Source organism: Bos mutus, chromosome 8, assembly GCF_027580195.1.
Source record: "Bos mutus isolate GX-2022 chromosome 8, NWIPB_WYAK_1.1, whole genome shotgun sequence".
Taxonomy (NCBI): domain Eukaryota; kingdom Metazoa; phylum Chordata; class Mammalia; order Artiodactyla; family Bovidae; genus Bos; species Bos mutus.
The window spans coordinates 27887627-27905742 of record NC_091624.1 but is presented as its reverse complement, the minus strand read 5'-3'; the positions used below and the strand labels follow the sequence as shown (position 1 = coordinate 27905742).

The following is an 18116-nucleotide window of genomic DNA, read 5'->3' as shown; positions in this document are numbered from 1 at the left end:
TATTCTGATGGGAGGTTTGGGAAAAGATGTTGAAACCATTGGTTTAAATGAATTTGCAAGAGTTTCATCTTGTCCATTCTCTGTCCTCCCGCCACAACCCTGAACAATTGATGAGTGTTCTGCGTGGCTCAGTGATTAACAGCCCTCACTTTTTCCCTGTTATTTTTTATTTTTTGGCACCTCTCCTAGGTTACCAGCACAAACATAAAGACTAAGGTAAAGTCAGCACTGATGCTGTATTTGAAGGAGGGCGGGTAAAGGATGAAGAGAAAGATCTTTGTACAGTTTTAATATTTATCCAGTTTCTTTCTCCCTTGCTCTTGACATCCCTATAATTGCCTTAAATTCTTTTAACAGTTTCACATGCCAAGTGCAGCATTAAAAGATGGAAAATGAAGAGCTTTAAAGACAGTATTAGGGACGTGCAGCATGTCTGTGATACCTGTAAGAATTGTTGTGCATATAGGTAAATATGCCAAATCAAAGTAAGAGTCTGTTGCCCAGTAATTAGAAGTTGGACAAAGTAAACCTCACTGGAATTTGGTTCTTCAACTAATTGGCTGGAGATACGTTCCATATTTGTGTTTCCTATAAGATTACAAAATCTTGTCACTATTTTTCTAGTTAAGGAACTTTGAATAATGGTGAATATTTTATCTTCTGTGGTATAAGAGAATGAGGTTAAAATGTGAATATTACAGCCATTTCTATGATCAAGAGTTCAGATTCTGGTGCTACCAGTTATCAATTTTGTGACCTTGAGCTCTCTGTGACTCAGTTTCTCCATCCATGAAATGGAGTTCTAACAGCAGTATCACACATACAGTTGTTGAGATGTTAATGAAATAATATATGAAAAAATACTTAGTGCGGTATCAGATACATATTTAGTAAGTGCCCCATAAATATTAGATAGTGTTATATGTACAATTAACATTTAGGGAATGAAGTATAAAGTACCATGTAAAATAACTAAAATTTTTTTGAATCAAGTGAAATCATAGAGTAATTGAGATTTTATTCACTTTATTTAGACAGTTTCTAAGAACTTTCCTTTATTAAATTAATAGCTGCTATTTCTAAAACTAATTGACTTGAAAATCATTTCTTAAACCCATAAAAACATAGTTCATTAAGTAATGATAAAGTCATTTAAAATAAATATATATGTGTGTGGATAAGGTAGACTTAGCCATTCCTCCCATCAGCTCACTGGGAAGTTACTTGTTTTAACTGAGGTGCCTCTGTGTTCTGGCTCTTATTTCTTAGCCTCAGCACTCAGATGGGCATCTGCCAAAGTGGGTTTGAGCCCTGTTAGTTAAGTGAGGCCTGAGGGTAGATATGGCCCGCGCCACCAGTCACTAAGAAATGACGGTAGCATCGAATTTCCCCGAAGGACGCTGCTGCCACTTTGTTTTCTTCAGAGCAGCATCAGCATCACCGTTGCCTTCCCCTCCGCCTTGACCAGGCCCTCCCTTCCCGGCCTAGAAGACTGTGGACTGGCAGCAAGAGAGTGGCTAGAGGCCTGGTTGCCATCATCCCTGCAGAGAGGCCAGGAGATGGGTGCTGCACGGGTAGCCCCCAAGCTCAGGCTGGCATCGCTGCTGTGACACTTTCCCACAGCGTCAGTGTTTAGGAAGGAGAAACTCTTTCTCTGCCTCGAGACTCAGAAGAAAGGGATTTCCACTTCCTTTCTGCAGTGCAGAGAGAGGCAGGATCAGTAGGGATCTAAGTAAGTTAGGTGACTTTTTTTATTTCCATTTTGTGCCCGCCCCGCTTTCTGCTCATAAATGTAAAAATTCATCTATCATCCCGAACCCACATGCCCTCAACTGAATATGCTTATTAGTTACTCTTTCCAGCACTACATTGGACAAGCAGAAGCCAGCAGGCGTGGGCTGGGAGGGACAGACTTCTTCAGGTTCAGGAAGTTCTTCACTGCATTGACTTCAAGTTTTGTTTTTTGTGTTGTTTTGGTTTTTTTTTAAGTTGAAAAATATGGTGTTAGCTGATAATGGGGAATGTTGACAACGACAGCACAAAACATCAGATAATCCTAAGTTCATTAGTGTTTGGCACCGGAGTCATCTTTTTTCTCTTTAATGAAAAGCTCGTTTACCTGCCACAGTTAGGCATTGCTTAGTTTGGTACGCATAAAGACTGCATTCGCAAGATACCATAACCTTAGAAAATAAACATGCATGGTGGGAAGACAGACATCAGGACAGTTAAAACTCAGTCCTGGATAATCCACAAACTAGGTCCTTCACAGATAATCAAGAGTTGACTGTATTTGTCAGTGTTTCTTGTCCTGTGCATTAGATGCTAGAAGAAAGGGCTATGTGTACAAAGGAAGGCTCACAGCACCAATGACTTGAGGGAAAAGAACCCAGAAATGCAAGTCTCTAGACTCTGATAGTCTGCATGGTTCAGATACAGTGTTTTTGCTGTTGTGTTCTTTCATTTATAAGCTATCCATTTCTCCTAAAACATTTTGACAGTCTCATTAATAAGTTGCTATCTAAAACATTAACATATAAAATAGACATAAAATATAAGCTTTAGAATGAAATTATACCAAGTAATTTCTTTCCAAATAATTTTTTTAAGATAACTACTTTAAAAATGCAGAATCTTAATAGAATATTCCTTTTTACCACATTTCTGTTAATATATTACCAGTGTTTAGAATCTGCAGTATAAAATTTTATTTCATAAATGAATTGTGGGCTTCTTAACTGCTAAGGAGACCATTAATGATTTGTTACTTTGTCATGTGTCCACCTTAAACACAGTATTGATTTACACTTGTATAACTCTTTACAAATTTCAAATTGAAATATTTCAGTATGTTTATAAAACAGCCTCTTAAACTTAAATTTGTTAAATAACATAAAAAGTCTTTCTGTTCAGACAGGTCAGTGTTAAGTCACTGTAAGATAGTGATAGAGCTACTTAGGGGCATTTGGTTGAGGGGTGTCCTTATGACCCATGGAGAGTTATAGTCAGACATTGCAAGAGTTGGATGCTGTAGTACTCTTACTCCATAGAAATAATTCTTTTCCATTTAAAGATTGAGAACCTCGACCCCCGAGGCATTCAGCTGTCAGCTCTCTTCATGAGTGGCGTGGACATGGCCCTGTTTGCAAACGACGCATGTGGCCAGCCAGTACCCTGGGAACACTGCTGTCCTTGGATGTATTTTGATGGGAAGCTCTTCCAGTCCAAACTCCTCAAAGCAAGCCGGGAAAAGACCCCACTCATCGACCTCTGTGATGGTCAGGTCAGTTGCAGGAAAGCAGGCTGGGTGGGGCAGGGAGGAGGGGGTGGCCCCTTCTAACCAGAACGAAATAATGTTCACTAGCTAATCTGTTGTCTTTCCTACTGAATTTGTAATGAGCCCATGCAACAAGAATTTAATTTAGATTGAGCCAGCCCAGTGTGTAACTAAATGTCAATTCAGTGCCCATATGAGCTGAGCCCAGAACATACACTTGGTTCTCATTATTCACAGTAATTGTACTGTATGAATTCACCTTGAACACTGAATTAGCAAATACTGAATTTTTGCACTTAGGGAAAATACAGGGTTAGGGTCCTGCAAGCCTTCTGTTGCATCGTCTTCATCAGTCAGTCAATAAGACAATAACCTTGTCTTATGTATATTTCTGTTTAAATACTTCTTAATGCATATACATTGTTAACTCACTCACATTGAACTTATGACTGGCAACGTTATAACTCAGCTTCAACAAAGCTCATTTAACTAACACACGCATTTTGTCTGTACGGCACATCACAGCCTGGCACTTGGGAACACTAGCCAATACTCAGCACTGTGCTATTCTAACAGCAAAATCATTCACAAAAACACAAAATTGTGGCACTAAGGAGATGGTGACTGGACACATGTTTACAGTATAAAGACTGAAGCATGAAGGAAGTGCTGTGCTTTCTTTAACCTTAGGTGGCAACTCAAGCTTTATTCCACTCAGTGAATGTCTTCAGATGACTGTGAAAATGCTAGGAGTACTGATTTTGAGTTTATAAATAAATTTTAGCAAGTGGCTGAGTTTACAGATGTGGAACTCATGAATAGTCAGGATTGACTGTACTTGTTACAGTTCTAATTTAAAAATAAAGTGAAGTAGGTCATCGGGTTATCTTGTCCCTTTGTATATAAAAGAAGTTCACATATGCTGCAAGCTTTTTGCTTTTTAACCTTAGACTACAAAACATGTATTCTTCCACATGCTGCTTAAGTTCAGCTCAGTTTAAAGACAAATTTACAGAGTAAGCAGATTTTCAGGTTCTCTGATTAAAGATTTGTTGCTGGTATAGCGACTTAGCACATACATATTTATGTATTTATCAACAAAAGACACTCAGTGTTTTTTTGCAGTATAATTTGACACACACAAGTTGTATTGCTCACATTTGTGCAGGCTACCTCACTGGTAGCCCCATGGACAGGTCAATTGGTCTATTGTCCTTTCTCTATTAGAGAGCTCCAGGCATCTCTTAAGAAGCATCTACTACTCTTTGCCTCAGTTCCTTTTCTGTAAAGTGAATGTTTGACCTAAAATTGAATTGGTTAGGAAAGTAAAATTTAAAGACGTGAACTCGGCATCGTCTACTCCCTGGTGCATGAGCGGAAGGAAGGCTGCGAGCATGACTTGTCTGGACTTAGTCATTGATTTTGAGAACCAAATTTGTTTTCAGTTAATACTAAGTGGTTCTCATCTAAAAATATGTTGAGAAGGTAGAAATTTAAATTCTTGTTTTATAAGATTATGAGATAAAGTATCTTTTTTTTTTTTTTGCTTTTGTGGTCATGTTTGCATTCTGTGGCCTTCCCTGGTAGCTCAGTGGTAAAGAATCTGCCTGACAATGCAGGAGATGTAGGAGATACAGGTTTGATCTCTGGGTCAGGAAGATCCTCTGGAGAAGGAAATGGCAAGCCACTCCAGTTACTCTTGCCTGGAAAATCCCACGCACAGAGGAGCCTGGTGGGCCATAGTCCATGGGGTCACAGAGTCAGACAGGACTTACCGACTATACTACAACAACAACAGTAACATTGCATTCACTGAGCAGATTGTGGCTGTGTTATTTATGGGTAAATAAGCACAGACAGAGGAGCCTGGCGGGCTACAGTCCATGAGGTCACAAAGAGTAGGACATGACTAAGTGGTTAACACACATGTAGGCGTAGCATAGTGGTCAGCATGTCTTATTTCTTCCTGTTCATTCCAATTCAATTGAATTGAATTTGTGAATGAAGTTTTCACATGCCAGTCCTTGACTTCCAGGCCGAGCAAGCTGCCAAGGTAGAAAAGATGCGACAAAGCATCCTGGAAGGGCTGAACTTCTCCCGGCAGAGCCACCCACTCCCCTTCCCACCGCCAGCGGCGCTGCCTTTCTACCCCACCTCTGTGTACCCACGGCACTTCGGGCCCGTCCCCCCGGCCCAGGGCCGAGGGCGGGGCTTTGCAGGTGAGTGTGTCCACCACTGTAGGTACGGACTTGCTAGTGTGGGGAGACAGACACACATACATAACATGCAGGCCTTCTCAGTGAGCTGTATCCTGCTGTGTTGAGACCTTGTAAATAATTCTCAGCCTTAGTTATGAAGTTTGCAGCAACAGCTCTTCACATTAGAAAGGAATAAACTTGATCCTGGAAGAGATTACGTATGGGAAAGGGAGTGGGAGCAGAAGCTATTGCAGAGATATGATTTTTAAATTGGTCAGTGTAGCCAAAAACTCTGCTGACATTTGTGGTTTAAGATTTTCTCATGTTGTGGGGTCAGCGGAGCTGTCCTCCACTAAGGCTGCCTCCCAAGCCTGTGGCAGAGCCCATAGCAATAGTGTTTGGTCTCCAGAGGCTCCTCAAAGAGCAGGCAAGGTGACTTTCCTGTGTTGCTTGTGAACAGAAGAGTCAGGAGGCTCTTCCCTGGCAGCTAATGGTGTAAGAACAACTGAAGGGCACGGGGGTCTCTCTGCCTGAAAGCCCACTGGTGGCTTTCCCTGAACCCAGTTCCTCATGGCTTCTCCCGTCTCTCTCCACCCGGGTCCCACAGGAGTCTGTGGCTTTGGAAGCCCCTATGGGGAAACTGTAGCGACAGGCGCTTACCGTGCCTTCCGAGTGGCGACAGCAACAGGACACTGTGGAGCCTTCTCAGGCAGTGACAGCAGCAGGACTAGCAAGTCACAGGGCGGTAATTATGCCACAACTCCTCCTAGAGCTTTTTTCCACCAGCAGCTTCCCGCTCCTTCTGGCTCTTCTTCCTCCTTGTCTGTCCTGACTCCAGCACCAAGTCCTTTCTGATAGGCCCCCACTCTGGTATTTGCTGCTGCTCATCTGCCAGCCTCTGCCTCCCCCCGGGTCTCTGCGGCAGCTTTGCTCTGACCCACCTCTGTCTTCCAGCGGGACCAGTGTGTCCACACACAGCCCTTCTGTGCACCTGCCTCCTAATCATTGCCTCCTGTGATAGACAGGTTGCCCATTCATTCCCAGGGACGTTTTTTTGCTTTCGTGTTCTCTAACAGCCCTCTCTAGTTAAAGAGGATCATGCTTGTATAGAAGAATCTAAGGGCATTGTACAGTTCTTGGCATAAAAGAGTTTTTCATAGTTTTTTTCAGAGAAATATTAGTGAAGAAAAGTCTAATAAAAGAGTCTGGTTTAAATTTCCATTGCTTCTCTTCTCATTCATATTAGGCTTGTGAGGGTGAGAAAAAGTCTGAACATTGAGTTTTGAAATATTATCTCGTGATTTTGCTGTACTTTGAAGCCCATGACTTGTAACTTTGTCATAAATGCCACATTTTGGGACTGCAAATCTAAACCTGACTGTCAAGTCAGTGTTACAGGATTACTCAAATACAGTTTTGAAGAACTTTTAGGATAGGCAAGCCTTTCTTGATCAGAAATATTTTTCCAGTTGAGTTACTTGGGTTCTTACAGAAGCTACTAGAGACATCTTTTGTAATAGTAATACTCTTCTGGGTGAACGCTGCCCTCTCTCTGTAGCTGTGGAAGCCACTTTTCTTCTGCTGTACTTGCATGCCTGCTCCTGCCTCCCCTTAGTTCTCCTGGCTTTCCAGGGTGCTTTCCTCCTGTTACTGCGCATCACACAATGCGCAGTAATGTGTGTTCTCTGCTTTACAATCAGCTTCAGCTTTTTGCAACCCTTGCCTGGAAACTCATGCTGGCCTGCAGTTGTGATAAAATACTGTTGGGGGGGTGGGGAGGAGTCCTGACTGTGAACACTGCTCTGTCAGTGGTTTAGTCTGAAATGACAGTAGGAACGTGCTTCCTAACTTTTACCAAATTGTGTCTGGAATTCAGATCTCCACTGTCCAGTATGGTAGCCGCTGGCCACATGTGGCCTTCAAGCACTTGAACTGTGGCTCATCCAAACTGAGCTGTGTCCTAAGCGCGCACCTAATTTTACAGACTTAACATAGAAAGAATGCATAATGTCTCATTAGTAGTTTTTTATATTGATTACATGTTATTTTGGGTATATTGGGTTAAATAAAATATGTTATTAATATTTACTTTATGTGTTCTTACTTTTTTAATGTGGCTACTAGAAAATGTAAGACTTATTTGTAGGTTTTGTTGGACAGCGCTACCTAGCTGTTAATGATCATGGCTAACATCCGGATGATGGAGAATTTATTATAATCCTTTCCATCTCCCAAAAAAGAAGATGCTTGAGGTTCTGTTTTGTTTTGTTTTTATCAGAAATTTTGGTATCAATTAATTGTCTAAGCATTTTCTTAGGTAAGTTAGAAGACTTTGGAATATTCAGGCTACCAGTAATTAATAGAAGTTAGTGAATACAAGGAATATTTGTAACCCTGCCTAGGGAAATTATCATTTAATAACACAATGAGACTTAACAGGCTAGCTTTACTGATTAATTTCTGTAATGTTTTGTTAAGGTAGTAAAGTCTAAGTAATTACCCAAAGAGAAAAACATTTGAATTTGCAGATTTCTATCTTGATAATGTGGAAGGTGTGCCATGTATACCCAGTACTTTATTGGATCTGTTTCTTCCTAATAGCTGTACTCATTTTTCAGCCATAACTTAATTTCAGTTGTGATTTCTTCCAGTAGCCAACACAGTTGTCTTACTTTCAGATATATTTTTAATGACAACTTAAAATCATTAAAATCAAACTGTCTGCAAAGATAGTTCACATAATAAACAAGAAGTCTTTAGAAAGGAAGAGAAAGGGCTTCATATGAAGTAGAAACCACATTTGAAAAGAAATTGCTTACTTGTTTCTCTTTGCTATTTCTGTGATTGTCAAGATTTTTTTCATCTACTTTTGTGCAGGAATCCAACCTATACCTTCTCAGGGAGGGAAGCTAGAAATAGCTGGCACCGTGGTTGGCCACTGGGCTGGGAGCAGACGGGGCCGAGGCGGCCGTGGGCCTTTCCCCCTGCAGGTAGTTTCTGTTGGAGGACCAGCAAGAGGGTGAGTTCTGAACCATGAAAATGTATTTGTGTAAATAAAACCAACCTCTTACCTGTTACTTTAATTATAAGCTTACTGGTAACATCTTTATATCATTAAATATATTTTTATTGGTTATGTAGGATTCCATTATATACAACAGTATGTAATTATGTAAACCATTGTTAAAGAATTATCCAGAAATTAAAGTCTGTGCTTCCTATAGCATAGACTAGACACCTTTAAATCCATTTGATATTATTTTAAATGTTATCTTTAAGAGATACAAGTCTGTTTGCTTTTGTTCTCTTTTATGTGTTTAGGCGTCCAAGAGGCGTTATTTCCACTCCAGTGATCCGAACATTTGGAAGAGGTGGAAGGTACTATGGCAGAGGCTATAAAAACCAGGGTGCGATTCAGGTAATAGCACCATGCAGTGCTAGTGCCAGCTCAGTTCTGGGCGCCTGCTCTGCCCGGCCAGTGTTTCAGGGCCCCTGACCAGAGAGGGGGGCGCTGGAAGGCTTCTGACCCAATAGTGGCACCTGGTGGTTTTCAAATGTACCTTCCCTCAAACCCACCTTCCCGCAAACCCAGACCGTTTTAGCATCGTGTGGGGTAAAGCGTGTGAGCTCGTGTTCGCGTGCTGTACCTGGGAATTTAGCTGAGAATAATCCAGAAGCTGTTAATGCTATCTATATTATAAACCATCATTTAGGTGAATCACATTTAGGATTTAAAAAGAAGTTGTGACTTTGTAAGTGCTAGAACAGTGCATTTTTTTTTCCTCCTGCACCATCTTGACTAGTTCTTCCATGAAAGGATCAGCTCATGAGAAAATAAAGTCACAGACTGTCTGTCTTCATGAAAGAGCTAGAACTTTCTTCCGCTTTGGATACTCCATTTTAGGACCTGGATTCTGATGCATTTCCCCTTGAGAATGATGTTTTAAAAAGACCAGTCAACCTTAACACTGTATTACGTTGTCTCATTTATTGAATTATGGCTTTAATTAAAGTACACAATTTTTTTCTCATAGCATCCTTGTAAACATTAAGAGGAGTACACTTGTGTGACTCATTTATTAATTAATAATCCTTATTTGGAAATAGTTGGCCAAGAGAAAATAAAACTTCTGCCTTTGCCAGGTGATCTTAGCATCTTGATAGCTTCTGTATTTTGATGAAATACATCAAATAAGTCAAGTACAGAAACAGTCTCTTGCCTGAAAACAGATCCAGGCAGCCCCTGTTTGCCGTGCAGCATCCAGCAAGGGGGAGGTCCTCAGCTCATTCCGGCTCCCCTGTTGTCCCGCCCTGACCGTCCTCAGCCTTCATCAAAATGCTCTTTTGAGCCAGAGGTACTCTCAGTCTCTTAGCGGGTAGATGAGAAGGAGGAGAACTTCTTTCTTACTTCTCCAGCCTGGAGCTTGTCCTATAAAATGCCTCTGGTTTTTCATTACAGTCATCCTTGGTGGGTACAAGGGCCTTTCCTGAGCTAGTAGTGGGAAATATGTATCCCTATAATGCTTAAGCACTTTCATTTTCATTATAAAACCTAGATACCAAAAAAACCACACACACCTAGATATAAAAAAAAAACTATATCAAAATGTAGTTAAATGAGATATAAGGCAAATAGCCATGGAGCCATCACCCATGTGATGAGTAGCATTTTCCCAGCTCTTTCCAAGAGCCTCACAGGCCCAGTCACAACACTAACCTCCTGCCTCCCTCTGCACAACATAACCACGACCTTGGAGTTTTACACTTATTTCTCCCTTGTCACTTTCTGGTTTTTTACCACTCGTATGTGCCTTCCTAGACGCTTGATGAATTGTATTCGTTTTCTTTAGTTTGCTATGTCTTCTAAGTCTCTCTGAATCCCCAGGTTTCCCTCCCTCCCTTTTTCCTTCATTTATCAACTGAAGCACAACTCAGGCTATGTCACCTTCAGAATCCTGGCTTTTGCTGAGTGCACACTCACGGTGCTGTTCCTTGTGTGACTCTGACCTTTCTTGCCCACTCGTAGCTGGATCTGGATGCTTCATTGTCCTTCGGTTTGTCCCTGTGGCAAGACTGCAGTGGAGTCGCGTGCTTTCCTGTCTGCTTATCGTTTTTTATGTGTTAGAACCTGTTGATCCATTTATGTACTGCAGATTGAAAAATGAAGAGACTCTCATTCCATCATTTGTTTTTCTTTATTGGGATATTTTTATAAAGAAATGCTTCCCTTCGCTTTCCATTTGGTGCCTCAGTGTTACAGCCCTTCAGGAAAGCTATAGATGAACACATGGTTCTGTAGCTCAACTCACCTGTCCTTGGCCACTGGGACCCTTTGCTGTGACCTCTAGTCTTCAGTAACTTCCTGTCTGGTGTATCACCCAGCCCAGCAAACCAGTGACAGTCATTTCTCTTTGTTTCTTGGTTTCTTTAGTGAGAAACAGCATTTCAAGACCACAGTAAGAGCACTCCCTGATGGACATAAGTGGCCATAGTGTCAGTCACAGTTCCTAGTGTTCTGTGTACATAGACACACACAGTCCTATTTCTTTATATATATAAACACACACACAAACGATATGCTTTTTATTATATTTTTTAAAGGTAGGATTCTCTTGAATTCACACTGATGTTTTCAGTTTAAACTGAAGACTATAAGGCTTGTATTTAGTCTCATCTCTGTTAAATCTGTATGTTCTTTCTTCTAGACCAAGTCACCATTTCTGGGCTTTTCCTATGAACAGATCTAGAGGGAAGAGGTGTACCCATGCACACTCATGTATAATGCACATGCAAACATATATACATATAATCTGCTGTTCCTGCCCACCCCAATTAAATTGACTCTTCTAATGCAAATTCAGAATTTCAGGAATTTGACTTAACGTTTACTATTTATGTCAGTGTGTCCTTTCTTCCCTCCTGAGAATCTTGGTTCCTAAGAACCCAGAGAATGATTAAATTAGAACATCCCGTAGCTCCTCATTTATTTCATCCCACATTGCATACACAGTCTGTTCAGTTCAGTTCAGTTGCTCAGTCGTGTCACTCTTTGCTACATCATGAACCGCAGCACGCCAGGCCTCTCTGTCCATCACCAACTCCTGGAGTCCACCCAAACCCATGTCCATCGAGTCGGTGATGCCATCCAACCAACTCATCCTCCGTCATCCCCTTCTCCTCCTGCCCACAATTCTTTGGCTCCATCCCTTGATTCTTTCTGGAGTTATTTCTCCACTGATCTCCAGTAGCATATTGGGCGCCTACCGACCTGGGGAGTTCATCTTTCAGTATTCTATCTTTTTGCCTTTCATACTGTTCATGGGGTTCTCAAGGCAAGAATACTGAAGTGGTTTGCCATTCCCTTCTCCAGTGGACCACATTCTGTCAGACCTCTCCACCATGACCCATCCATTTTGGGTGGCCCCACGGGCATGGATTAGTTTCACTGAGTTCGACAAGGCTGTGGTCCATGTGATCAGATTGGCTAGTTGTCTGTGATTGTGGTTTCAGTCAGTCTGCCCTCTGATCCCCTCTCTCAGTGCCTACCGTCTTACTTGGGTTTCTCTTACCTTGAGGAATAGCTAATACTTCTATCACTAGCACAATCACAGGAGACAGTTAAAGTGTTGGTATATGCTTTCCCCTTTTCCCCCACCATTCTCACATTTTAAAAAGAAGCTATGCTACTACTGTCTACATTGTCCAGGGTACATTATCCTTTCAGCTACATTTGTCCAGGGTCTGTAGATAACTATGTCCTGTGCCCCATAAGCCTTGAGGCTGCTGGTCCATTTTGTCCCTCTGAGGCTCTTTTCTTTAGTGAGTTCCTAGGGAGGACTTAGGATAACAGTAATTTGAAAGTAGTTTATTTTCCCAGTAATCAGAAATATTGGTTTACATCTTCTCAAGAGACTTTACACATGTTATATGATTTTCTTCTGTCATAAAGCTTTGCTTTATGACTAATAAAGACTAATAATAATTGAATTGTCTTTCCCTTTGAAGTCATTTGCTGTTTAGACCTAAATGCCTAAATTGTTTTCTCCCCCACCCCACCCCTGCCACAACCCCAGTTTTCATTTTTTTTCGCTGAAGTTTAGTGCTGGTCATTCTTGGGTCATTGCACTCAATATGCAATACTTTCTTTCCAGGCATAATTTCAATTTTTTTTTTTTTTCCCCAGAAAATTTTCTTGAATTACTTGTTTTTCATTTCAGTTCTTTTGCTTTGGTTTCTTTTCATCTCTGGTTCTCTGTCTTCATTGTTTGGCATACTCTCGATTCCTTTTTGTCTCAAGATGTGACTCATATACTAATGCAGTTCATCTGTTTAAAGTGTACAATTCAGTGTATTCTCGAGGTCATACAGCAATCACCACTAATTCCAGAACATTTATCACCCCAAAAGAACCCCAAAAGAAACTTTACTCATGAGCAGTCACACCCCAGCCTCATAGACTCTGATGATCTGCTTTCTGTCTGGACTTGCCCTCTGTACAAATGCACCTGCTGTGCCCCAGTCCAGGACTCCATTCTTTATTATTGTGAGTGATGCGCCACTGTCTAGATAATACTACATTTTGTTTACTTGTTCATCAGTTGATGGACGTTTAGATTGTTTCCACTTTTTTGCTATTATGAATAATGCTGCTGCTGCTGCTGCTGCCAAGTCGCTTCAGTCCTATGAACACATATATACAGAACACATATATTTTGTGTCCTCCCCCAAAGTTTTAATGAGATATAATTGACACAATATTATATCAGTTTCATTTATACAACATTATGATTTGATACTTGTATTTACAAAATGATCACCAAAGTCTAGTTAACATCCATCACTGCACATAATTACAGATTTCGTTTCTTGTGATGGGAATGTATCCTTGAAGATATTCTCAGCAACTTTTAAATATATAATAGAGCACTGTTAATTGTAGTCTTTACGTGCAAGTTTTTGTATGGACACATTTTCAGTTCTCTTGAGTATATATGTAAAAGTGAATTTCTTAGTCATATGGTAACTCTGTGTTTAAGCATTTGAGGCGCCACAAAATTTTCAAAGTGAGTGCATTTTCCATTCCTGTTACCAGTGTATGAAGATCCCAATACTATATACATCCATGGCAACACTTGCTACTCTCTGTTACTGAGTTTAGCCGTCCTCGTGGGTGTAAAATGGGATCTCATTGTGAGTTTGATCTGCATTTCCCTTTCTTTGTCTCTGATTTTAAAAATTTTCTTCTTTAACCTTCAGGTATTATATGATGTTTACTTAGTGGTGTTTCTTTTAGTTTAGTGTTCCTTTCTGGAATTATTTTTTCTTTTATTTTTAATTCTTCCCTAAGGTTTTCACCTCACTTGATGGCTTTTCCTGGGTTAATATGTGTTCCTGTTCATCCTGTCCTGTCATAGCCTGTTTCAAAATCAGAGGAAGAAGTCTGAATCATTTACTGGCGTGCCATTCTGACGTATTTCATTGTCCTTGGGGATGCTGTTCCATCTTTTATTGGTATAATGTGTGAATTCACTGTGGTACTTCCTGTTGCTCATTTTTAAGTGAAAGTAGTACTCTTGCCCCTTGAGAAGGACAGATGATAACTGGCACCTTGTTTCCTGAGTCGCTGGCCTTCCTGTCTCTGTTCTTGCCATCCTGATGGGGCAGTTCTGAGAGGCTGTGTCAGTGGGACAAGAGGCAGGGCTGCCCCCTGCTCGTGGTGCTTATAGTGGTGGGCGACTCCTTGCGGTGTTCTGGGCTTACGGGAAGAATTTGCTGTAGAGAGAGGGAGTGTCTGTTTCCAAACAGCTACAGGCTATCGTTCCTTCTTAGTCTTCCTGCATCCTTCATAACTATACGGCGGCTCCCTAATAAGCAGGCCCCTTGAAGCATTTCCTGTAGCAGGCATCTGTGAGGGAACTGCTTCATCACCACTGGCATACTGCACCACGTACGTGTTTAGTCTGGGAAGTGGACTTTTTCCTTAAGAGAGTGAGGGCTTTGAGATTTGAAAGCATGTACTTGAAATCGTCAGTATTATTTTTCTTCCCTTTTGGCCCTCCTGTATTTTTATATTAATTACTTTCCTCAAGGTTCCTAGAGAATGACAGAAGTATTGACTTCTAGAAAAGTTTACATGAGTATTTCTGAACTGCAGGATTCAAAACTAAAATGAGAAGACACTGTGTGAAAATGGCCCCAGCTGGGAAACATGATAACCCTGGTGTACAAGAGGGTGTCTCTAGAAGCAAGGGTGATAGGTACCGCCAGTTCTACTCTGTATATAGACTGCAGAGTGGAGAGAGTATATAATAGAATGAAGAGCAGATACAGAGTATGTAATATAGAATGTATATGTATTACAGAGTGTATATGGACTATGAAGTTGACCCTTGGACAACATGCAGTCAAAAATCCTCAAAGAACTTTATAGTCAGCCTTTCTTCCATGTCCACAGTTCCACATTTGCAGATTCATTTAGGGCTATAGTACGTATCAACTGAAAAAAAATCCATATAATGGTGGACTTGGGCAGTTCAAATCCATGTTGATCAAGGGTCAACTGTATAGAGAATATATGGAGTATATAATAGAGTGCATAGAGTATATTATAGTGTATAACACGCATAGGGTAGAGAGTACGTACAATGAGGGACACAGCCACACGTTCACTGCATTCTATTCTTGAATCTGCAGTGAGTTACCAGGCCTCAGTTGGTGTCTCCTCCCTCCCGCTGTTTATCAAACACTGCCTTATTGCTTGCTGTCTTTCATTTTTAATAGGGCAAGCCTCCCTATGCTGCTTCAGCAGAAGAAGTGGCCAAAGAACTGAAGTCGAGATCCGGGGAATCTAAATCCTCCGCTATGTCTTCAGACGGGTCCCTGGCTGAAAACGGAGCGGTGGCTGAGGAGAAGCCGGCTCCCCAGATGAACGGGAGCGCGGGCGACACCAGGGCCCCCAGCCACTCGGAAAGTGCCTTGAACAATGACTCTAAGACGTGCAATACAAATCCTCACTTAAATGCACTAAGTACAGACAGTGGTTGCCGTAGAGCTGATGCTCTGGAGGCAGCTGTCTTAAAGAAAGAAGAGTAAACTTATTTTTTATAGAGGGTGAAGGATGCTGGAAGGGTAAGGATTTAGGAATATCTGGAGAGAAAGAGAGCCTACAGTTATGTACATTTTTTCCTTTCCGTAAGAGAAAAATGAGGACTTTGGAAATTCGGATCCCTCTTTGATATCAGAGATTTAAACAACACATTTTTAGTTTTAACCAGTTGTAGTCAAAATGCTACAATAAAACAAAAAGAGAGAAAGAAAATGAAGAGCATTTGACTCCCACACTTAAAATGAAGTACACACAAAGTTTAAACTGGTTAATGACAAAAGCCTATAGTTGTGTTTCTTGAACTATAAAGAAAACAAATTTTGGCAGTCTTTAAGTATATATAGCTTAAAATATCATTTTTAGCATTTGGCACCATATGTATGCCATTATCTTTGATTTTGCATTACTGTTCACAAGAAAGCTTTGTCTAAGGCTTTGATTTTATGATTATGAAAGAAATAAGGCACAACCACAGTTTTTCTTTCTTACTTAAAATTCATCACTGTTGATGTGGTTCTTTTGTGTTAAGAAAAAAAGTGCAACTATCAAAACAAAAAATTATAGAGTAATATTGCCGTTCTGCTGATTTTAAATATACAGTACATCATACATACTTTACAAGCAAGTTAAATGGAGATAAAGTTGAAATCATAGAAGATGCAAATGACCTTTCAAAATCAACACAATGTGTTCTGAAACTTTTCGTGACTTAATACCATGCATCTGTGATCAATGAACTATGTGGTTTTGAATCGGATGTAGACCATTAGTGCTACTTACTTGAGCTAAACTTCTGCATGGTTCATAATTTTTAAAGTGTGTAGTTAATATTATGCATGTTATTGTCCTTTCTTCCATTCTTACCAGTATGTGCCCATTTGCAAAACAAAAATGCTAATAATCAGTAATAGTCCTATAAAAGATGTTAACTCTGTTTAGTCATTGACTGATCTTGCTCTAACCTTAAAATTTTGTGATTATTGACCTCTGTTGCATTTATTCTAAAACCCCCCAAATTATCTAGCTGTTTCAAATATCAACATTACCCTGGTGTATTCACTGCTGTATGCATTATTGTTCTTTGTTGCTGTTTTATGCCTTCATATTAGCAAAATATGAAATTCTGTGAAAAACAAAAAAAATCCCTTTGATCTTTAAAAGAAAAAACACAAAAAAAAACAACCCCCCCTTCTGTAGCAGGAAACAAATTGCTTGTTCTTGAGAACTTTCCCATCAAGAATTTAGTAGAAGCAGGTATACTTATATCATTTTGATGTTTTTGTTAATGTTTCCAAACAATGTACTTTGAAATCAGAATCACTTCTTATTCGTTTTCATATAATTCTCCTGATGCTCTTCATCACACATTAGTGATCAGAAATGAGATGTAATTCCCCAATCCCTGCCCGCAAGACCTGAGTAGGATCTTACTGTAAGTTGAAGGGAGTTTTGCCCTAACTCATGGATTGTGCAAGAATGAACTGCTGTTGGGTTTGACTGATTGTAGATGGGTTGTGGTGTGGTGTATCTGAAGGCTATTGAATGCAACTTACAATTGCTTAATAAAAATCTTTATTCTTTTAGTATAAAGATGGTGTGGCTTTAAATTCTTTGTAAGAACATCCATTTTACTGAGGTTTAATGCCAATTGAAACAGCTACTAAAGAGCTTAGTCAATTAACCAAAATTTAGAAGTATTTTGCCCATTCCATGTCTTGCTCTAAAGGAACATGTGTTGTCAAAGTGCAAGTTATGTTGATGCTGATGCCTGAATTTCATAATTACAAAAAAGACATTCTTTGATAGAGCAGCCTTAGAAATAGAAATTTAAATGTTTTTTTTTAAAAAGCCCAAGGAAGAAATACATTTGATCTTGATTAAACCACTTTTTAAAAAGCCAAATCCATACTGTATTTGTTTAGTTTTTACTTAATGCACGTTTTTTGTTCTACCACATTACATTTAGCTGCCATGTCTCCTTAGGCTCTTCATTGTGACAGGGTTTCAGACTTTGTTTTTGGTGACCTTGTGACAGCCTTGAGGAGTAGTAAGATATTTTGTCAAATGTACCTTTACTGTTATTTGTCTGATTTTTTTTTTTTCATGAATGGACTGGGGTTAGACTATGTAAAATTAGCATTCCTTATCACCATTGATGGTGACCTTAATCAACTGACTGAGTTAGTGTTGTCAGGTCTCCTCACTGTAAAGTTGACCAGCCCCATCTCCTTTCCATGGGTTTCCCAGGTGGCCCTGGGGGTAAAGAACCCGCCTGCCAATGCAGGAGACTTAAGAAATGCCAGTTCGATCCCTGGGTGGGGAAGATCTCCTGGAGGAAGGAGGGCATGGCAAACCCATTCCAGTATTCTTGCCTGGAGAGTCCCATGGACAGAGGATCCCGGCGGGCTACAGTCCATGGGGTCACAAAGAGTCAGACGCGACTGAGCAGGCAGGCACTCCTTTCTGTACTGTACTCTTTGAAAGAGCCACCGTGTTTCAACCCTCAGAGTGGGAAGTCATGCTTGAGTTATCTAGT

At 40.4% G+C, this 18116-nt stretch overlaps 1 protein-coding gene across 1 annotated transcript in view; it reads left to right on the top strand.

The window, feature by feature from the left end:
- FAM120A (family with sequence similarity 120 member A) overlaps positions 1-17170 on the top strand; it is a 115866-nt gene extending 98696 nt beyond the window's left edge. The window contains exons 13-18 of the mRNA XM_014480148.2: positions 3074-3283; positions 5313-5496; positions 6083-6220; positions 8353-8494; positions 8797-8893; positions 15256-17170. Coding sequence (XP_014335634.2) covers positions 3074-3283; positions 5313-5496; positions 6083-6220; positions 8353-8494; positions 8797-8893; positions 15256-15567 — 1083 coding nt within the window. The 3' untranslated portion in view covers positions 15568-17170. The remainder of the gene's footprint in view (positions 1-3073; positions 3284-5312; positions 5497-6082; positions 6221-8352; positions 8495-8796; positions 8894-15255) is intronic.
- Positions 17171-18116: the final 946 nt, after the last annotated feature.